Source organism: Raphanus sativus, chromosome 3 (assembly GCF_000801105.2).
Source record: "Raphanus sativus cultivar WK10039 chromosome 3, ASM80110v3, whole genome shotgun sequence".
Lineage (NCBI taxonomy): Eukaryota > Viridiplantae > Streptophyta > Magnoliopsida > Brassicales > Brassicaceae > Raphanus > Raphanus sativus.
Genome location: NC_079513.1, coordinates 4,386,982 through 4,409,243, shown reverse-complemented (window position 1 = coordinate 4,409,243; position 22,262 = coordinate 4,386,982). Strand labels below are relative to the sequence as shown.

Below are 22,262 nucleotides of genomic sequence, written 5' to 3'. Positions count from 1 at the left end.
TAAAGGTATTGGTCATGTACATTGAACAATATTACAATCTTAATTACGTGTTGTCTTAGCTGGCTATACTTTTCAGTTTTCCTCCGTACTACACTTTGATTCAAATGATGTATGCGGGGATACCGTTGAATACATGGATGATTTGTATGAAACAATTTGATATTATGTGAAAACTTAGTTAAACTGAATTTCTTGAAAAAAATTCTTTTCAAATAAAAACCTGTTAAAAATGAAACAAAGAGGGATGAAAAACATAGGCGTTACCATATTTTATTAAAATTTGGATCTTTGTGGTAGAGAGCTCCAAAGGATTTGTTAAATTAAGCGACTGAGAAATTTCATTATATTGTTCTATCTAAGTACAGGACAATAACATAAAAGACTTGTAAATGATAAATGGCTGATCTAAAAGTGTAGTTTTTCACTTGTGTGTAGGTGGGTTGGGAACGATGCGAGCACAATTTTCCTTGAGGAAAGGTGGGAAGAATGGGTTCAGTGGAAACATTTGAGGCCAACAATTTGCATCTAGGGATGAGAACGCCTTGCAACACGCTGCTTCGAGATTTTCAAACTTGCCGGAAAGAATCGAATTGGAGATTTGGAGCACACATCCTTCAACGTTAAAAAGAGACGACCAACATTTTACCAAATCAATAGGTAAACCAGGAAAAATGCCAGGAATTGTTGCTGGTGTTTGCACTTGAGCGACTCCTTGAGTGACAAAAGTTGCAGCCCAAAGAGATGATGCAACTAAGATCATTGAGAAAAACACTTTGCTTTCCATTTTTTATCAATCTTTTCCACTGTTCTTTGTGTTTATTTGGTTACACTTTTAGATGATTGGAGGATGATCTTAGATGTTGAAAGAAGCTTAATATTTATAGGATTAGAAAGGAAGATATTATTAAATATGTCAAAGTGTTATTGATGGGGGTATTAATATATCATCAAAATGTAACTCCATGTAGGTTTACAAAACATTTTTTCTTAAATTAGGCTGAAATAAATGACTAATGCAAAGGCGTTATCTTTACGGAGATATAATTATATGAAAGTTGGTATTGTATTTTGAGACCCATTTAATTATTTTTCAGTTTATTTTTGTGTTTACATTTTTCATCATAATCGAAATTTCTGAATTAAGGTTCCAATCAGTGAATTAAAACTATTCAGACGATTTAGATCAATCTCCAAAATTGAAACAAGGAATTTCAAGCCCTAATGATTTGTCGGCAATAATTCTTCACAACTTTAATTTCAACCACCTCCAATAAACCCTGAAAATATTTTTGGTGTGCCAGCCACTTTGTATAAGCCATTACGGAGCAATTTTATAATTTGGGATTATCCAACAAATATTGGTAATATATATGTTGAAGTTACAATAAATACAAACCAGTGGATCAAAACTCAATAAAAACCCTAAATCCTAAATGCCAATTCAAGACATTTGCCGAATTGAATTGAGAGCATGACTGTTTGTAGTTTTTGTTTTTCTAAAAACCATTTTTTCCAATTAATTTTTAGCTTTTAGTTTTTATGTTTGTAAAAACCATTTGATTTGCCAATCAAGTTTTTTAACAAATAGATTCCTTAAAATTTAGGAAAACTAGTTTTTCAAAATTTCAACCAATTTGTGAAGAAAAGCCAAAAAACAAAATTTTATGGGTTTTGAATACAAAAACGAATTTTATTTTATTTTAGTTAAAGTACTATATTTTAATTAATTAATAATTGAATAAATAAGTTTTTTATAAAGATAAAGTACCCATACATTTTTAGCATTTAAAAATTAATGTAAAATAATTTACTTTTGATTCATATATAAATAAATGTAGATAACTTTAGTGTTAAATGTAAATAGTTAGTTATTAATTTCTATAAATAAAATTAATGAATAAGTTTAATAATTATTAGACACACTAAACAGCAACAACATATCATATTAATTTGAAAATAGCCACTCAAGCTTAAAAATGAAAAATATATTCTGTAATAAAATTTATAAATAGTTTCAAAATTTTAAAATATTAATTTTCTATTATTTATAAATATTTTATAATTTATATTTTTTAATATTTAATAATAAAATAATTTAAAAACATGGTAACTTTTTTTAATTAAGAACATTATATTTTCATAAATTCTAATGGTAATTTTTTAAATAATTTATTGCTATTTATTTTATTATTCAAAACAATGTATTGATTTTTTTTTAAAGAACTAAGAATACATCAAAACCAAAATGTAAAAACTAAAAACCAAAACCAAAAACCTAAAGGTTAAAAACCAAAAACTAAAATCTAAAACCAAAAATCTAAAAACCAAAAACTAAAAATTAATGGAAACAATCATCACCTGAAGCTCTTGCCGATTTCCTCCAATCTTTAATGATAAGTTTTTTTTTGTTTTTTTTTTGTATTATTTCTCGATGTGAAAAAACTATAAATTCAATCTGCAGATTTAGAAAGCCTATTAGGAAGTCAGAATCTGAAATATTTATGTTGATTCGTATGCCATCCAATTCGAGTTTACGTTTTAATCCAATTGAATGGTTAAAAACAGAATTATTATTTTCATGGGTGGTTTTAAAATTGGCAGATAATTATTTGTTGGGCTATATTATATCATTAACTTTTAGGTTATACAACTAGACATGTCAATTAGGATTGCAACACGCAGTCTGAACCTGACTGTCCCTAAAAATTCACATGTGTTTAAACGATAAAAGTGACATGACAAATTATTTTTCGAAACCCCAAAAAAGCACTATAGCCCTATAAGAGCCGGACCGGGCTTTGAATTCTAGGCCCTAAAATATTTTCGGACAAGACCGGGCCAGGCCTGGCCAGATCGAATTGACACCTCTAGGCAAGGCTACTCCTCCACCATTGATCTATCTCTTCACAAGGCGGTGGAATAAACGGAGGAGAGAAACAACGACAAGCACAAAGCGGTTTGTTTCCCGGTTCTCGGCGACAACATATACCGAAGTTTACAACTAACCGGAGGAGTTTATCTGAAGATTGTATGTGGTAGAGCTTCTACATCCCAGTGTCGGGGAAAAAAGTCATAACCGACAGTAAGAGTCCACATCTTTGGATGCTATAACTTGCGGATCCGGGTCGCGTTATGCTTCCAAAGTCCACTTTTTCAATCGGATGAATATGTCCGGTTTAGTGGTTAAAGAACGAGACATTGAACACCGATGGTCATGAGATAAGTTCGAAGATGCATTTTCATTTCAAGGGTCATTTCAGCCATTGCTCCTTGTGTAACTCTTATATTGTTTCCTATGATTTTGTTGCTGTTGAGGTATTTGGTAAACCTTTCTATTGTAAAGTTGAATATATGAAGAACGGAGAAAAAATTTCTATTGGTTTTAAAAATAAATCAACAGCAGCCTAAAAACAAACACAATTATACAAAACAGAATATCAAAAGAAAATATAATGAAAAAACCATCTTTTATAAAGAGGTCAAATGATTATTAGGATTTACATATGTGCTTTTAACCAAGTATATTTCTTAAGGCTTACATTTATATAGTTTACTTAAGTCGGTTGGACCGGTCCTGGAAATAAATTCAATTTTTTCTATATGTTAATTGTTTTTTTTGTTCCTTTTATCGCTTTTAACTAGCCAGATGGTTGTGTTGTGATCAGAAAGGTATATAGCTATTGTGATTTGTCTATGTTCCCTAAAATTTATTTATTCTCATATTAGAACTAGTGAGAAAATGTGAAAGAAGTTTTGATAAAGGTTTTGGTCATGTACATTGAATAATATTACAATCTTAATTATGTGTTGTCTTAGCTGGCTATACTTTTCAGTTTTCCTCTGTACTACACTTTGATGCAAATGATGTATGCGGGGATACCGTTGAATTTGAATACATGGATGATTTGTATGAAACAATTTAATATTATGTGAAACACTTGGTTAAACTGAATTTTCTTGAAAAAAATCTTTTCAAATAAACAACCCGTTAAAAATGATACAAAGAGGGATGAAAACATAGGTGTTACCATATTTTATTAAAATTTGGATCTTTGTGGTAGAGAGCTCCAAAGTATTTGTTAAACTAAGCGACTGAGAAATTTCATTATATTGTTCTATCTAAGTACGGGACAATAACATAAAATACTTGTAAAATGATAAATGGCTGATCTAAAAGTGTAGTTTTTCACTTGTGTGTAGGTGGGTTGGGAACGATGCGAGCACAATTTTCCTTGAGGAAAGGTGGGAAGAATGGGTTCAGTGGAAACATTTGAGGCCAACAATTTGCATCTAGGGATGAGAACGCCTTGCAACACGCTGCTTCGAGATTTTCAAACTTGCCAGAAAGAATCGAATTGGAGATTTGGAGCACACATCCTTCAACGTTAAAAAGAGACGACCAACATTTTACCAAATCAATAGGTAAACCAGGAAAAATGCCAGGAATTGTTGCTGGTGTTTGCACTTGAGCGACTCCTTGAGTGACAAAAGTTGCAGCCCAAAGAGATGATGCAACTAAGATCATTGAGAAAAACACTTTGCTTTCCATTTTTTATCAATCTTTTTCCACTTTTCTTTGTGTTTATTTGGTTACACTTTTAGATGATTGGAGGATGATCTTAGATGTTGAAAGAAGCTTAATATTTATAGGATTTGAAAGGAAGATATTATTCAATATGTCAAAGTGTTATTGATGGGGGTATTAATATATCATCAAAATGTAACTCCATGTAGGTTTACAAAACATTTTTTCTTAAATTAGGCTGAAATAAATGACTAATGCAAGGGCGTTATCCTTACGGAGATATAATTATATGAAAGTTGGTATTGTATTTTGAGACCCATTTAATTATTTTTCAGTTTATTTTTGTGTTTACATTTTTTCATCATAATCAAAATTTCTGAATTAAGGTTCCCAATCAGTGAATTAAAACTATTCAGACGATTTAGATCAATCTCCAAAATTGAAACAAGGAATTTCAAGCCCTAATGATTTGTCGGCAATAATTCTTCACAACTTTAATTTCAACTACCACCAATAAACCCTGACAATATTTTTGGTGTGCCAGCCCCTTTGTATAAGCCATTACGGAGAAATTTTATAATTTGGGATTATCCAACAAATATTGGTATTATATATGTTGAAGTTACAATAAATACAAACCAGTGGATCAAAAGTCAATAAAACCCCTAAATCCTAAATTCCAATTCAAGACATTTGCCGAATTGAATTGAGAGCATGACTGTTTGTAGTTTTTGTTTTTCTAAAAACCATTTTTCCAATTAATTTTTAGCTTTTAGTTTTTATGTTTGTAAAACCATTTGATTTGCCAATCAAGGTTTTTAACAAATAAATTCCTTAAAATTTAGGAAAACTAGTTTTTCAAAATTTCAACCAATTTGTGAAGAAAAGCCAAAAAAAAACAATTTTTATGGGTTTTGAATACAAAAACGAATTTTGTTTTATTTTAGTTAAAGTACTATATTTTAATTAATTAATAATTGAATAAATAATATTTTTATAAAGATAAAATACCCATACATTTTTAGCATTTAAAAATTAATGTAAAATAATTTACTTTTGATTCATATGTAAATAAATGTAGATAACTTATTTTTTTATAAATATTTAATATTTTATATTTTTTTAATACTTAATAATAAAATAATTTAAAAACATGGTAATTTTTAAATAACAACATTATATTTTCATAAATTTTAATGGTAATTTTAAAGTAATTTATTGCTATTTATTTTATTATTCAAAACAATGTATTGATTATTTTCTATTATTTATAAATATTTTATAATTTATATTTTTTAACACTTAATAATAAAATAATTTAAAAACATGGTAATGTTTTTTAAATAAGAACATTATATTTTCATAAATTTTAATGGTAATTTTCTAAATAATTTATTGCTATTTATTTTATTATTCAAAACAATGTATTGATTTTTTTTTAAAATAACTAAGAATACATCAAAACCAAAATGTAAAAACTAAAAACCAAAACCAAAAACCTAAAGGTTAAAAACAAAAACTAAAATCTAAAACCAAAAATATAAAAACCAAAAACTAAAAATTAATGGAAACAATCATCACCTGAAGCTCTTGCCGATTTCCTCCAATCTTTAATGATAAGTTTTTTTGTTTTTGTTTTGTATTATCTCTCGATGTGAAAAAAACTATAAATTCGAATCTGCAGATTTAGAAAGCCTATTAGGAAGTCTGAATCTGAAATATTTATGTTTATTCGTATGCCATTCAATTCGAATTTACTTTTTAATCCAATTGATTGGTTAAAAACAGAATTATTATTTTCATGGGTGGTTTTAAAATTGGCAGATAATTATTTGTTGGGCTATATTATATCATTAACTTTTAGGTTATACAACTAGACATGACAATTAGGATTGAAACCCGCAGTCAGAACCTGACTGGCCCTAAAAAATCACATGTGTTTAAACGATAAAAGTGACATGACAAATTATTTTTCGAAACCCCAAAAAACACTATAGCCCTATAAGAACCGGACCGGGCTTTGAATTCTAGGCCCTAAAATATTTTCGGACAAGACTGGGCCAGGCCTGGCCAGATCGAATTGACACCTCTAGGCAAGGCTACTCCTCCACCATTGATCTATCTCTTCACAAGGCGGTGGAATAAACAGAGTAGAGAAAAAACGACAAGCACAAAGCGGTTTGTTTCCCGGTTCTCGGCGACAACACATACCGAAGTTTACAACTAACCGGAGGAGTTTATCTGAAGATTGTATGTGGTAGAGCTTCTACATCCCAGTGTCGGGGGAAAAAGTCATAACCGACAGTAAGAGTCCACATCTTTGGATGCTATAACTTGCGGATCCGGGTCGCGTTATGCTTCCAAAGTCCACTTTTTCAATCGGATGAATATGTCCGGTTTAGTGGTTAAAGAACGAGACATTGAACACCGATGGTCATGAGATAAGTTCGAAGATGCATTTTCATTTCAAGGGTCATTTCAGCCATTGCTCCTTGTGTAACTCTTATATTGTTTCCTATGATTTTGTTGCTGTTGAGGTATTTGGTAAACCTTTCTATTGTAAAGGTGAATATATGAAGAACGGAGAAAAATTTTCTATTGGTTTTAAAAATAAATCAACAGCAGCCTAAAAACAAACACAATTATACAAAATAGAATATCAAAAGAAAATATAATGAAAAAACCATCTTTTATAAAGAGGTCAAATGATTATTAGGATTTACATATGTGCTTTTAACCAAGTATATTTCTTAAGGCTTACATTTATATAGTTTACTTAAGTCGGTTGGACCGGTCCTGGAAATAAATTCAAAATTTTTCTATATGTTAATTGTTTTTTTGTTCCTTTTATCGCTTTTAACTAGCCAGATGGTTGTGTTGTGATCAGAAAGGTATATAGCTATTGTGATTTGTCTATGTTCCCTAAAATTTATTTATTCTCATATTAGAACTGGTGAGAAAATGTGAAAGAAGTTTTGATAAAGGTTTTGGTCATCTACATTGAACAATATTACAATCTTAATTATGTGTTGTCTTAGCTGGCTATACTTTTCAGTTTTCCTCCGTACTACACTTTGATGCAAATGATGTATGCGGGGATACCGTTGAATACATGGATGATTTGTATGAAACAATTTGATATTATGTGAAACACTTAGTTAAACTGAATTTTCTTGAAAAAAAAACTTTTCAAATAAACAACCCGTTAAAAATGAAACAAAGAGGGATGGAAAACATAGGCGTTACCATATTTTATTAAAATTTGGATCTTTGTGGTAGAGAACTCCAAAGTATTTGTTAAATTAAGCGACTGAGAAATTTCATTATATTGTTCTATCTAAGTACGGGACAATAACACAAAATACTTGTAAAATGATAAATGGCTGATCTAAAAGTGTAGTTTTTCACTTGTGTGTAGGTGGGTTGGGAACGATGCGAGCACAATTTTCCTTGAGGAAAGGTGGGAAGAATGGGTTCAGTGGAAACATTTGAGGCCAACAATTTGCATCTAGGGATGAGAACGCCTTGCAACATTCTGCTTCGAGATTTTCAAACTTGCCAGAAAGAATCGAATTGGAGATTTGGAGCACACATCCTTCAACGTTAAAAAGAGATGACCAACATTTTACCAAATCAATAGGTAAACCAGGAAAAATGCCAGGAATTGTTGCTGGCGTTTGCACTTGAGCGAATCCTTGAGTGACAAAAGTTGCAGCCCAAAGAGATGATGCAACTAAGATCATTGAGAAAAACACTTTGCTTTCCATTTTTTATCAATCTTTTTCCACTTTTCTTTGTGTTTATTTGGTTACACTTTTAGATGATTGGAGGATGATCTTCGATGTTGAAAGAAGCTTAATATTTATAGGATTAGAAAGGAAGATATTATTAAATATGTCAAAGTGTAGATGGGGGTATTAATATATCATCAAAATGTAACTCCATGTAGGTTTACAAAACATTTTTTCTTAAATTAGGCTGAAATAAATGACTAATGCAAGGGCGTTATCCTTACGGAGATATAATTATATGAAAGTTGGTATTGTATTTTGAGACCCATTTAATTATTTTTCAGTTTATTTTTGTGTTTACATTTTTTCATCATAATCGAAATTTCTGAATTAAGGTTCCCGATCAGTGAATTAAAACTATTCAGACGATTTAGATCAATCTCCAAAATTGAAACAAGGAATTTCAAGCCCTAATGATTTGTCGGCAATAATTCTTCACAACTTTAACTTCAACCACCACCAATAAACCCTGACAATATTTTTGGTATGTCATCCCCTTTGTATAAGCCATTACGGAGCAATTTTATAATTTGGGATTATCCAACAAATATTGGTAATATATATGTTGAAGTTACAATAAATACAAACCAGTGGATCAAAACTCAATAAAAACCCTAAATCCTAAATTCCAATTCAAGACATTTGCTGAATTGAATTGAGAGCATGACTGTTTGTAGTTTTTGTTTTTCTAAAAACCATTTTTTCCAATTAATTTTTAGCTTTTAGTTTTTATGTTTGTAAAAACCATTTGATTTTTCAATCAAGTTTTTTAACAAATAGATTCCTTAAAATTTAGGAAAACTAGTTTTTTCAAAATTTCAACCAATTTGTGAAGAAAATCCAAAAAAACAATTTTTATGGGTTTTGAATACAAAAAGGAATGTTGTTTTATTTTGTTAATGTGCTATATTTTAATTAATTAATAATTGAATAAATAATATTTTTATAAAGATAAAATACCCATAAATTTTTAGCATTTACAAATTAATGTAAAATAATTTAGTTTTGAATCATATGTAAATAAATGTAGATAACTTTAGTGTTAAATGTAAATATTTAGTTATTAATTTCTATAAATAAAATTAATGAATAATTTTAATAATTATTAGACACACTAAACAACAACAACATATCATATTAATTTGAAAATAGCCACTCAAGCTTAAAAAATGAAAAATATTTTCTGTAATAAAATTTATAAATAGTTTTAAAATTTTAAAATATTAATTTTCTATTATTTATAGAAATTTTATAATTTATATTTTTAATACTTAATAATAAAATAATTTAAAAACATGGTAATGTTTTTTTAATAATAACATTATATTTTCATAAATTTTAATGGTAATTTTTAAATAATATATTTCTATTTATTTTATTATTCAAAACAATGTATTGATTTTTTTTAAAAGAACTAAGAATACATCAAAACCAAAATGTAAAAACTAAAAACAAAACCAAAAACCTAAACGTTAAAAACCAAAAACTAAAATATAAAAATATAAAAACCAAAAACTAAAAATTAATGGAAACAATCATCACCTGAAGCTCTTGCCGATTTCCTCTAATCTTAAATCATAAGTTCTTTTTGTTTTTTTTTTGTATTATCTCTCAATGTGAAAAAGTATAAATTCGAATCCGCAAATTTAGAAAGCCTATTAGGAAGTCTGAATCTGACATGTTTATGTTTATTCGTATGCCATCCAATTCGAATTTACGTTTTAATCCAATTGATTGGTTAAAAACAGAATCATTATTTTCATGGGTGGTTTTAAAATTGGAAGATAATTATTTGTTGGGCTATATTATATCATTAACTTTTAGGTTATACAACTAGACATGTCAATTAGGATTGAAACCCACAGTCTGAACCTGACTGACCCTAAAAATTCACATGTGTTTAAACGATAAAAGTGACATGACAAATTATTTTTCGAAACCCCAAAAAGCACTATAGCCCTATAAGAGCCGGACCGTGCTTTGAATTCTAGGCCCTAAAATATTTTTGGACAAGACCGGGCCAGGCCTGGCCAGATCGAATTGACACCTCTAGGCAAGGCTACTCCTCCACCATTGATCTATCTCTTCACATGGCGGTGGAATAAACAGAGGAGAGAAACAACGACAAGCACAAAGCGGTTTGTTTCCCGGTTCTCGGCGACAACACATACCGAAGTTTACAACTAACCGGAGGAGTTTATCTGAAGATTGTATGTGGTAGAGATTCTACATCCCAGTGTCGGGGAAAAAAGTCATAACCGACAGTAAGAGTCCACATATTTGGATGCTATAACTTGCGGATCCGGGTCGCGTTTTGCTTCCAAAGTCCACTTTTTCAATCGGATGAATCTGTCCGGTTTAGTGGTTAAAGAACGAGACATTGAACACCGATAGTCATGAGATAAGTTCCAAGATGCATTTTCATAACGCATTTTCATTTCAAGGGTCATTTCAGCCATTGCTCCTTGTGCAACATGCAAATATAGTGTAACTTTTATATTGTTTCCTATGATTTTGTTGCTGTTGAGGTATTTTGTAAACCTTTCTATTGTAAAGCTGAATATATTAAGAACGGAGAAAAAATTTCTATTTGTTTTAAAAATAAATCAACAGCAGCCTAAAAACAAACACAATTATACAAAACAGAATATCAAAGAAAATATAATGAAAAAACCATCTTTTATAAAGAGGTCAAATGATTATTAGGATTTACATATGTGCTTTTAACCATGTATATTTCTTAAGTCTTACATTTATATAGTTTACTTAAGTCGGTTGGACCGGTCCTGGAAATAAATCCAATTTTTTCCTATATACTAATTGTTTTTTTTTGTTCCTTTTATCGCTTTTAACTAGCCAGATGGTTGTGCTGTGATCAGAAAGGTATATAGCTATTGTGATTTTTCTATGTTCCCTAAAATTTATTTATTCTCATATTAGAAATGGTGAGAAATGTGAAAGAAGTTTTAATAAAGGTTTTGGTCATGTACATTGAACAATATTACAATCCTAATAACGTGTTGTCTTAGCTGGCTATACTTTTCAGTTTTCCTCCGTACTACAGTTAGATGCAAATGATGTATGCAGGGATACCGTTGAATACATGGATGATTTGTATGAAACAATTTGATATTAGGTGAAACACTTAGTTAAACTGAATTTTCTTGAAAAAAAAATCTTTTCAAATAAACAACCCGTTAAAAATGAAAAAAAGAGGGTTGAAAAACATAGGCATTACCATATTTTATTAAAATTTGGATCTTTGTGGTAGAGAGCTCCAAAGGATTTGTTAAATTAAGCGACTGAGAAATTTCATTATATTGTTCTATCTAAGAAATGGACAATAACATAAAATACTTGTAAAATGATAAATGGCTGATCTAAAAGTGTAGTTTTTCACTTGTCTGTAGGTGGGTTGGGAACGATGTGAGCACAATTTTCCTTGAGGAAAGGTGGGAAGAATGGGTTCAGTGGAAACATTTGAGGCCAACAATTTGCATCTAGGGATGAGAACGCCTTGCAACACGCTGCTTTGAGATTTTCAAACTTGCCAGAAAGAATCGAATTGGAGATTTGGAGCACACATCCTTCAACGTTAAAAAGAGACGACCAACATTTTACGAAATCAATAGGTAAACCAGGAAAAATGCCAGGAATTGTTGCTGACATTTGCACTTGAGCAACTCCTTGAGTGACAAAAGTTGCAGCCCAAAGAGATGATGCAACTAAGATCATTGAGAAAAGCACTTTGCTTTCCATTTTTATCAATCTTTTTCCACTTTTCTTTGTGTTTATTTGGTTACACTTTTAGATGATTGGAGGATGGTATTAGATGTTGAAAGAAGCTTAATATTTATAGGATTAGAAAGGAAGATATTATTAAATATGTCAAAGTGTTATTGATGGGGGTATTAATATATCATCAAAATGTAACTCCATGTAGGTTTACAAAACATTGTTTCTTAAGTTAGGCTGAAATAAATGACTAATGCAAGGGCGTTATCCTTACGGAGATATAATTATATGAAAGTTGGTATTGTATTTTGAGACCCATTTAATTATTTTCAGTTTATTTTTGTGTTTACATTTTTTCATCATAATCGAAATTTCTGAATTAAGGTTTCCAATCAGTGAATTAAAACTATTCAGACGATTTAGATCAATCTCCAAAATTGAAACAAGGAATTTCAAGCCCTAATGATTTGTCGGCAATAATTCTTCACAACTTTAATTTCAACCACCACCAATAAACCCTGACAATATTTTTGGTGTGCCAGCCCCTTTGTATAAGCCATTACGGAGCAATTTTATAATTTGGGATTATGCAACAAATAATGGTAATATATATGTTGAAGTTACAATAAATACAAACCAGTGGATTAAAACTCAATAAAAACCCTAAATCCTAAATGCCAATTCAAGACATTTGTCGAATTGAATTGAGAGCATGACTGTTTGTAGTTTTTGTTTTTCTAAAAACCATTTTTTCCAATCAAGTTTTTTAACAATTAGATTCCTTAAAATTTAGGAAAACTAATTTTTCAAAATTTCAACCAATTTGTGAAAAAGCCAAAAAAAAAACAATTTTTATGGGTTTTGAATAAAAAACGAATTTTGTTTTATTTTTGGTAAATCAATATATTTACTTAATTAATAATTGAATAAATAATATATTTATAAAGATAAAATACCCATAAATTTTTAGCATTTAAACATTAATGTAAAATAATTTACTTTTGATAATATAGATAACTTTAATATTTTATGTAAATAGTTAGTTATTAATTTCTATAAATAAAATTAATGAATAATTTTAATAATTATTACACACACTAAACAACAACAACGTATCATATTAATTTGAAAATATCCATTCAAGTTTAAAAATGAAAAATATATTGTATTTTGAGACACATTTAATTATTTTTCAGTTTTTTTAAGTTTACATTTTTTTCATCGTAATCAAAATTTCTAAATTTGGGTTCCCAATCAGTAAATTATAACTAATCAGAAGACTCAGAGGGATCGATCTCCAAAACTGATACAAGGAATTTTAAGCCCCTAAATAATTTGTCGGCAATAATTCTTCACAACTTTCAACCACCACCAACAATTGCATCGATTTTGGAAACCATTTATAAAAGTCTTTTATAACTTGAATAATCCTTTTTGGCTCTTATACCATTTAATTTGTTAATCTCAAGTATTTATTTTTTATATTTGTTATTTACATGATTGTAATTTTGGTAATTTTAAACTTGAAAACTAAAATGAAATTGTAAACAGTAAATGACTAAAATTTACTTTATTGATTTTGGGTTAAAATTTAAAGGGTGATAAAAGATTACAAAAGTAGATTTTTAAAAAAAAAATTGAACTTGAAATCTGAATGCTTTGAGAGTTTTAGAGAAAATATCAGAGGGTGAAATCGCTCGTATTTTTCTTCGTTGATAGAAGGGGTATTTATAATAGAAGATGTTTGCTGAATACCCTAATGAGAAAACTGCCAAAAAAAACTCAAACTTTCAAATTAAAGCCAAAAAAATCTCAAATTCTTGATTGAGCCAAAAAATACCTCAATTTTTAAATAGTGGTCATTTAAAATCTCATATTTTGTTGACTGGGCCAAATTAGAAATCCAAATAGTCAAACGTTAAAACTTATAAACCTCCGTTAATTAGCTAAACGACATTGTTTTAAAAATTATTACAAAATTAATGAAACTACGTAGTTTTACATCTTTTCTATTTTTTTAATCATCTCTTTTCCTTCTTTTTCACGACAAACTAAAACCAGTTCCTCTAAATCAAAAAGAAAAGGGAGAATTGGCAAAAAGAGACACTTTGAATTTTCTATTGTCAATTTAGGACTTTTCATACTTTGGTCATTTTTTGACTTGTTTTGCCCTTGGTTGATGAGAAAAATAGTTAACATAACTTTAAAAATGTAAAAAAATATGAAAAGTATTGGAAACATATGTATGATAATTTATATGTTTAAATTTATTTTTTAAAAAATAGGGAATCATATTTTATTTTCTTTTCTAGCCAAAATAGAATACACATTCCGTTACTCTGCTTAGTACAGAAAACCGAAACTAAGTATAATACATAGATATATCTCAGTTATATAACGTAAACTAATGTTTCTTCATCCCTATATCTTAGCTAGATTTGGTTACGTCAACATATAGCAGTATGTCTTCAGTGTACCAGCAGATATACAACGATATATATCTTGAACTCTATGATGTACCTAACTTAGAAATTGTGTCATAGGCTCTTATGCATTTTACCTTATGTGACGCCTAAGGAAGAATAGGTGTTGCACGTGTTGTACTATATTCTGGATTGTGTATATTACGTATTCTAGGCAAATCCGAAAAAATGGAAACTTCCATTTTCTGTTTTAGAAGTTTCCTAAATCTAACCTAAAAATCTTGGAGAATATTTTCTTGATATCCCACGTTTTCCTCCTCCTCCCACGATCCCCTTCTCTTTGTTTTTTGTGTTTATCGCGGCCTTCTCTTCTCTTCTCTCTTCTCTCTTCTCTCTTTCTCTCTTCCCTCTTCTCTCTATCAACATGGTTCTAATATATGTCAAATCTGGTGAATGGATGTCTAGTTCCAGCGAGGAGTGGAGTTTCGTGGTAGACAAAGACAGGCGTGGTCGAATGGTGACATTAGATGCTACAACTGCGTTGGAGCGGCTCAAGATCATGGTGTGTGAGGATTATGGCGTGGAACCTAATTCTGTTAATGTTGAGTTGAGTTATGAGATGGTGAATCAGAGAGGGAATCCTCCCATTATCATCAGCAATGATCGACAAGTAGCTAACTTTATGGGCTATGCGAAGAAGGGTTTAGGTCCTACCTTGTGTGTCACGTTCTCTAGTAGTGGTGTGAATCAAAAGGAACGAGTCAACATCGATTTGAATAAGGAGCCGTGTGATTCAAGTAATATTGAGGATGAGGAAGTTCCTGAAATAAATCCAGCAGATTTTGTCAAAGCGTCAAAGGAGCCTTGTGATACAAGGAAGGAGCAAGTCGCTGGGGATGGTTGTGGTGACGAAAACGGAGACAGTGAAAACAAAAGTTTTCAAATCCTTACTGAAAAGGATGGTAAATCTTTGCGCCCAGATTTTGTGAAGAAGGATCAAATTTTCAGAAGTAAAATGGTTCTTAAAGCAACAATGGAGATTTGGGCGATGAAGCATCATTTTGATTACACTGTTAACAAATCTACTAGAAAGTGGTGGTACATTCGATGTAAGGATAGATTGTGCAACTGGGCTGTGCGTGCGGGATGTCTGGATGGGTCTACATACTTCATGATCAACAAGTGCGAGGGAAGACATACATGTGCTCCTTCGAGGAGAAGCAAGTTTGGGAAAACAGCATCGGCAAGAACAATTGGGAGTCTGATACAACATCGATTTGATGATTCAAATGAAGGCCCAAAATCAAACGAGATCATTCAATTTATGAGAATGGAGCACAGTGTTGAGATCACTTATTCGCACGCTTGGGAAGCTCGTGAGTTTGCAATAGCAGCTGTTAGAGGTATACCAGATGAAAGTTATGCTAAAATACCTAAATATTTGCATATGATCAAAGAAGCTAATCCTGGTACGCATACTCACTATGAAACTGCTGACGATGGGAGATTCTTGTATCTATTTATGTCGTTTGGGCAATCAGTTAGAGGATTCTACAATACAATGCGTAGGGTGATCGTTGTAGATGGAACGTTTCTGAAAAATAAATACAAAGGAGTTCTACTTGTTGCTACTGCTGTTGATGGTAACTCTAATCTGTATCCGTTAGCATTTGGAGTTGTTGATTCAGAGAATGATGATTCATGGGGCTGGTTCTTCAGACAATTGAAAGAGGTTGTTGCTGACTCCAACGACTTAGCTTTTGTTTCGGATAGAAATTCATCAATCGCTAAAGCTATTGCCACTGTCTACCCTCGATCAACACATGGAATTTGCATTCACCACTTGCTGACCAATGTGGTTAAACATTTTAAGGAGAAGGGGTTGACTGCCTTGGTCGAACAAGCTTCAAAGGCATATAGGTACACTGAATTTCAGGAACGTATCACCGAAATTTTTGATATGAATCCTGAGCTCGGAAGATATCTACGGGAGGCTGATGTGAGAAAATGGGCTCGTTCTGTCTTCCCTGGTTCCAGGTATGACATTAGGACCACAAACCCCGCAGAATCCATAAATTCACTTCTGAAAATACCTAGAGAATATCCGGTTATTCCTTTACTGGATAGTATAAGAGAATTCATGACTCGATGGTTCTACGAGCGTCGTCTGTTAAGCTCTAAACATCTTGATCCTTTAACCGTTAAGGTGGAGAAAAAGATTGATAGGAGAATTGTGAAGGCAAAAGGATTTCAGGTTTACAAGATTGACAACTTCAGATCGCTTGTGAAAGGAGACAAGTATGATTGTCATGTTGATTTGGGAAGAAGAACATGCACATGTGGGAAGTACGATATAGGAAAAATACCTTGCAGACACGCCATTCCTGCAATTTATTCACGAGGTATAGAAGTATAAACACATGAACTTGGGACCAATTTAATGTTTTTTTGGCAGCTTGGGACCTATTTATTTACCTTATTTATTTACACTATTTTTTTCGCAGGAAGAGAAGTACACAGTTTTACTGATGATGTATACACCACTGCAACGTGGAGAAAAGCCTATGAGGAGTCCATTAATCCAATAGCAGTCCCAGAGTCTGACTGGAATGTCCCAGCAAAGGTTAAAAGTACAAAGGTGTTGCCACCAGATTCAAGAAAGAGTGCTGGTCGACCCGTGAAGAGAAGGTATGAAACAGTAGAAGACAAGATTAGAGCTTCTCAAGGATCAAGCAAGAATAAAAAGCACAAGTGCAGCCGTTGTGGTAACGAAGGACACAAGAGGGGAACTTGCGATTTACCCATTTAGCTTTTATATGTGTTCTGTTTTTTTTCTTATTTCCCTTGAGACAGATGGATCTTTGATTTAGAAAAAAGTTGACAATTTGTTTATGACAATCTCGTATTTCGCCCAATATTGGTTCTATTATATGTTTATCACCAACAAAGAAGAAGCAACATAGTAGAGAACTTATTTCACAAAATAAAACAGAACAAATTGAGGTCGCACATGACCATCATGCATAGTTAAAGTAGATGAAGATCATCACCAAACAACACAGAAACAAAGCTTTTAGGATCCTTAACTCGCTAATGCATTTGATAGTCTTCTCTTGGCAACGTGAAACAGCATCTTCCATCTCAATAATTCTACTCTCATGGCATTTCAGCCTCGTCTCACAAGCTTGCATTGATCTCTGAATCTCGGAAGTGTCGACGAGCAGCACGTCAAACAGTTCCTGGAAATCTTCAACCTCCTCAACAACTGACTCATCAGTCCACTTGAACAGATGGGTTTTGTCCTTCATCAAAAACATCCAACAGTTAGTAAGATTAAAACAAGGACACATATCTATAACTACACGACTTACCATCTCAGATCCCATCGGACAACGATGGAATAATCTTCCCGGATTTGTCACTGTTTTTGAAGTGAAACGAGCCACTTTATCACCGCACTTGCATCTTGTGGGAATTCCACGTTGTCTGTCGATTCGATCTGTTGAATATGATGAAGAATTGACCGAAGACATTATTCACTCGATCTCCAATTTTTCCCCTCTGTATTTTTCTCTGTCGATGAAGAATGAGGAAGAAAATAGAGTAGGTCAAAAAATTAGGCAAAACGACGCCGTTTGATACTCCTATAACATGTATTATATCTAAGGCAGATCAGTAAAAAATAAGAAAAAAACCACAAAATCATCATCGGCAATGTAGATCAGTGTACATGAATTAGTGACCAATGTATATGTTGGTTATGTTTGAGGTGGCCATGATTTAGTGACCAATGTATATGTTGGTTATGTTTGAGGTTTGGAGTGTCTTTCGATTAGAGTCCTATGTATATTTACCTCATGTTTGGAGTTTAGTTTTCTTTACTAAGGTTAAGGGTTTATTTAGGGTTAAGGGTTTATTTAGGTTATCATCTTATGATTTAGAATATATTTAGGTTATCATCTTATGATTTACTAAGGTTAAGGGTTTATGGTTTAGGGTATATTTAGAGTTTACGGTTTATTTAGGGTTTAGGGTATATTTAGGGTTTAGGGTTTATTTAGGGTTTAGGGTTTATTTAGGAAAAAACAAAGAACAAGAAAAATGTTCCATAAAAATTCATAACCATAACCCCTGTTATTATAGTCAGATAAATCCGCCAAAATAGAATTTTCGCACATGTTCCTAAAAACATAAAAATAAAATAGCTAGAGTTTTACCACACAAAGTTTTACCACACAGAGTTTTACCACATAATTATAGCCTACACCACTAAATAGAAAAAAAAATCAGTCTTCTTCAAGGTCAAAGACCTCAGACCTCTCCCATGGTGAAGGTACATATCGAGTCATAGCATCAGCGAAAATGGGATCTTGGGTAGCCTCCCATAATTCCACACCAATCTTTTGTCTGCAACCCTGGATGATTTCGTCATCCACTAAGCTGATGTCGACACCAAGCAGTAGGCACTCCAAGTGTTTGAGTGCGTATACACCGCAATCACAACATGACTTGTTCAATCTCTTCTTCATAGGGACTTCCACAATAGTATATGGTGACAGGAGTAGCTTCTTCTGTCTATCAGGTGGTGCAACGGCCTTCACTATCCTAGGAATCATGTGAGCAAACTTCTCAAGGGATTGCCTATTCTTATTCCTTCTCCCACCGCAATCAAAAGCTTCCACTTTTCTTTCAATGATGTTTACGGTGACAGCAATCCAGTGATTACCTGCAATGGACATAAGTAAATTTAAGATCAGAAAAGAGAACATCGAAGTGTAGAGGACAAAATTGATTACCGTTCACAAACAACGGAAAGTATAGACGATCAATATCAACGCCCCAAACTAGATCAGTCCGCCCATGAGATGGAAGTTCTCCTCTCCCGTAACTAAGAAGAAACTCAGGCAATTGGTAAGATTTCTTGTCAGGGTGGAACACATTGTATGCGGCGTTGAGTTGGAGGCTGAAAATAGCGGACATGAAAGCAACACGGGTTGGGCCCCAACGTCCCAAAGATGTGTTAACTCGCCATATAAACATATAAGCATCCATTTCCTGAACATTGAAAATTACCATAAACTCAGCACCAAGGAAGATATATCCATCAAATTAGCAAAAGAAAGAAATCATTACGTCGTTCCCAAGCCATTTTCCAGCACATACTATCCTTGTAGCTACAGTCGAATTGAAGATTGTAGGACCAATTTGCAAAGGTATGGGATTCATAGACCATTGCGTGAATCTGTCCCATGATTCTTCAGAGAAATAATACAGTTGCGACTCAGGAGAATCATCTTGTGGCAATGGTGTATCACTAAGCTGAGGTCCTTTGCCATTTCCTTTAGACCATTTCTTCCACTGTGACGGAGGTGGTGTCTTGTCTTTAGCTCGTGAACCTCGTGATGTAGTCATTGGAGTCCACCAATCTTCTTCCTTATCTGTCTGAGATGGATCAACTTCGGGCACATGCGAAGCCTGAGAAAGATTTTCAACGCCTTGAGTACCTATCCCTCGAAAGATATCATCATCTTGACTGAATTTAACTGGACTCGCGACTGCTTCCTGTAAGACACAATGGCAAGACACTTACATAAATATCTTAGTACAAGTTCACGACCATTACATAACAACACAATAATAACACCACATATCCATCACATTAATAAAACATTACATAAATATCTTAGTACAAGTTCACAACCATTACATAAAATTCAAACAAGATACTTACACATCAAGCACACATCCAAACCGAGACCTTATAAAACACAACAAAATCCAGGCCGATATCATATAAGACAATAACACAAACAGACACCGAAACCATCTAATAAACAAGAGAAAAAAACATTGCAGAGATTGGCGAAGATTAGAGTTTCTTTACCCCTCGTGTGGACCTCCTCAACGGTGGTTGGCTCGTTGTTGCCTTGGACGGTGAAGGCCCTCCATGCTCAACTTCAACGCTTGCTTCTTTTCGGGAAGCAATGAGGCCCGACTTCATTTGCTCAAATGTCTCGGACATCTGTTTCTGTAGCCTCTTTTCCATTTTCTTCAAACAACTGTGTCACGAAAGCCTTCATGTCTTCGTTAAAAGGCGCTTGCTTTGGTGCACTAGAGAGAACCTTATGCTTCCTTTTTTCCATACCACGATCAGGGACCCTCTTCTTACCCCTTCTTGATGTAGAGCTTACGTTATTTGATCCTTGTGGAGTCTCGAACTCTTCCTCACTCTCAGCTGCTTCAACATTCGCTGGTGCTTCATCATTAAGATCTAAGAAACCTCAGTTTTCAAATTCCCAAATATGCTCACTGAAGTCATGCTTAGCCCGTATCAACTCCATCACAACATTGACCCTGTCATCCTCGACATCATCATCTCTGCTAAATTCCTGACTTCGGATTACAACCATATTCCCTGCCCATGAGATGTATGGATAGCTGACATCCTACACAAGAAAAGTTATGAAAGTCAGATCCTAAAAACTCATTTCAAGCCGCATGGAAGAGTCATTTTAAATACAGAAAATTACCTCTGCTGTAAAGATTTGCTCCAGCCTATTGATCTCATCATATGAAACCTTTGCAGCTCCCCCTCCAGTTGATGCATCTAGGACCATTAGCAAAGCTTTTGTCCAGTTTCTTTCCACAAAGCTTCCCAATCTTTGGTACAGCTTCCATAGCCCAAATCTGCAAGGCGTATGAGAATCCATCTAACACATAACTTGTTGTCTTCTCCTTCAGTTTGTGACGGTTTTTGGCTATCGAACTGCAGAGAAGGTCGTAAGCCGCAACTCCCAAGGATACTTTCCGAAACTTCTCCAGATCCATGACCAGTGTGATGTATTTGAGGGGGATATTGGCCTTCTCATCTCTCGCCAAAACCACACAGAGAATGATGGCCAAGTAGATCAGTCTAATGCGATCTGCATTCTTCCACTTCATCACAGCTGCCTTGTCCTTATTCCACAGGTTGAAGAGTGTAATGGATTCATCTTTCCTCTTCAAGACCTTGCTCCAGAAACCACCGTCATATGCATAGTCTTCTAAGTCAATCTTAAGTGAAAGACTAGTCCTGCACTCAAACCCGGTCACTGCGTGGAACTCTTGGAGTGAAAATCGATGTGGCCTTCGAGCGAAAACAAACCACAGCTCGTGCATCATGTAAGTCAGAAGCTCCCTGCACAAGATGCTGTGTATCACTCTCGCGGAGTAGCCAAGACCATTCTCATGAAGCTTGAAAACCTGAGAGAAACCGGATCTTTCTTCACATCAGCAAACTCCTTTGGCATCCACTTCTCGAACTTCTTGATAATGTAGTCGATCCTGCAGTTGTTATTGATCTGAGTCACTTGGGGCTCGTCGCCCTCATTAAAAATCCTCTTTGGTAGCTCCTCAGACATATCTACAAAGCATGAAAAATTGTTAGTTCATCATGTAAAAATTATCAACATCCCGAGATGTCAAGTGAAGAACAAACCGAGGAACAAACAAGTAGAACAATATCTCAAAAAAATTTCTCAAAAATCGGACAACAACAAGTAGAGCAATATCTCAAAAAATCGGACAACAACAACTAGAGGATGTGAAATGAATAACAAACCCAAGGAACAAACCCGAGGAACAAAGTTCAATCAAAGTTAACAAGTAGAAGATGTCAAGTGGTGTACTAGATAATTAACTACCCCGAGAAACAAAGTTCATTCAAAGACAACAAAGCTACGATTGAGATATAAGAAATCGGACAAGAAACAATTACAAGTTTTGAAGTTTTGAAGTTTATTACTAGAT

The 22,262-nt window shown here is 33.0% G+C and overlaps 7 protein-coding genes across 7 annotated transcripts; 1 reads left to right on the top strand and 6 right to left on the bottom strand.

Annotated features, from left to right (window-relative positions):
• Nucleotides 1–421: 421 nt before the first annotated feature.
• On the bottom strand, nucleotides 422–817 carry LOC130509900 (uncharacterized). The gene has a single exon (XM_057006209.1). The coding sequence runs from the start codon at nucleotides 782–784 to the stop codon at nucleotides 422–424; it is 363 nt and encodes a 120-aa protein (XP_056862189.1). The 5' UTR covers nucleotides 785–817.
• A 3,369-nt stretch (nucleotides 818–4,186) lies between these two features.
• LOC108839255 (uncharacterized) lies at nucleotides 4,187–4,579 on the bottom strand. Its single transcript, XM_057006208.1, has one exon. The coding sequence runs from the start codon at nucleotides 4,547–4,549 to the stop codon at nucleotides 4,187–4,189; it is 363 nt and encodes a 120-aa protein (XP_056862188.1). The 5' UTR covers nucleotides 4,550–4,579.
• A 3,350-nt stretch (nucleotides 4,580–7,929) lies between these two features.
• On the bottom strand, nucleotides 7,930–12,120 carry LOC108835380 (uncharacterized). Its single transcript, XM_057005624.1, has 3 exons — nucleotides 11,717–12,120; nucleotides 11,098–11,102; nucleotides 7,930–8,195 (listed from the first exon to the last, which is right to left on the bottom strand). Exons 1-3 carry the CDS (start codon nucleotides 12,073–12,075, stop codon nucleotides 7,930–7,932), a joined length of 630 nt encoding a protein of 209 aa, XP_056861604.1. The 5' UTR covers nucleotides 12,076–12,120.
• A 2,778-nt stretch (nucleotides 12,121–14,898) lies between these two features.
• LOC130509899 (uncharacterized) lies at nucleotides 14,899–17,283 on the top strand. Its single transcript, XM_057006207.1, has 2 exons — nucleotides 14,899–16,876; nucleotides 16,979–17,283. Exons 1-2 carry the CDS (start codon nucleotides 14,899–14,901, stop codon nucleotides 17,281–17,283), a joined length of 2,283 nt encoding a protein of 760 aa, XP_056862187.1.
• A 208-nt stretch (nucleotides 17,284–17,491) lies between these two features.
• LOC130509898 (uncharacterized protein At1g43920, Chloroplastic-like) lies at nucleotides 17,492–18,007 on the bottom strand. The gene is made up of 2 exons (XM_057006206.1): nucleotides 17,846–18,007; nucleotides 17,492–17,776 (listed from the first exon to the last, which is right to left on the bottom strand). Exons 1-2 carry the CDS (start codon nucleotides 18,005–18,007, stop codon nucleotides 17,492–17,494), a joined length of 447 nt encoding a protein of 148 aa, XP_056862186.1.
• Nucleotides 18,008–18,760: 753 nt separating this feature from the next.
• LOC130509897 (uncharacterized) lies at nucleotides 18,761–20,475 on the bottom strand. Its single transcript, XM_057006205.1, has 5 exons — nucleotides 20,359–20,475; nucleotides 20,233–20,301; nucleotides 19,608–20,036; nucleotides 19,271–19,529; nucleotides 18,761–19,200 (listed from the first exon to the last, which is right to left on the bottom strand). The coding sequence occupies exons 1-5, from the start codon at nucleotides 20,473–20,475 to the stop codon at nucleotides 18,761–18,763; spliced, it is 1,314 nt and encodes a 437-aa protein (XP_056862185.1).
• A 4-nt stretch (nucleotides 20,476–20,479) lies between these two features.
• LOC130509896 (uncharacterized) lies at nucleotides 20,480–21,874 on the bottom strand. The gene is made up of 5 exons (XM_057006204.1): nucleotides 21,717–21,874; nucleotides 21,053–21,651; nucleotides 21,005–21,009; nucleotides 20,785–20,920; nucleotides 20,480–20,730 (listed from the first exon to the last, which is right to left on the bottom strand). Exons 1-5 carry the CDS (start codon nucleotides 21,872–21,874, stop codon nucleotides 20,480–20,482), a joined length of 1,149 nt encoding a protein of 382 aa, XP_056862184.1.
• Nucleotides 21,875–22,262: the final 388 nt, after the last annotated feature.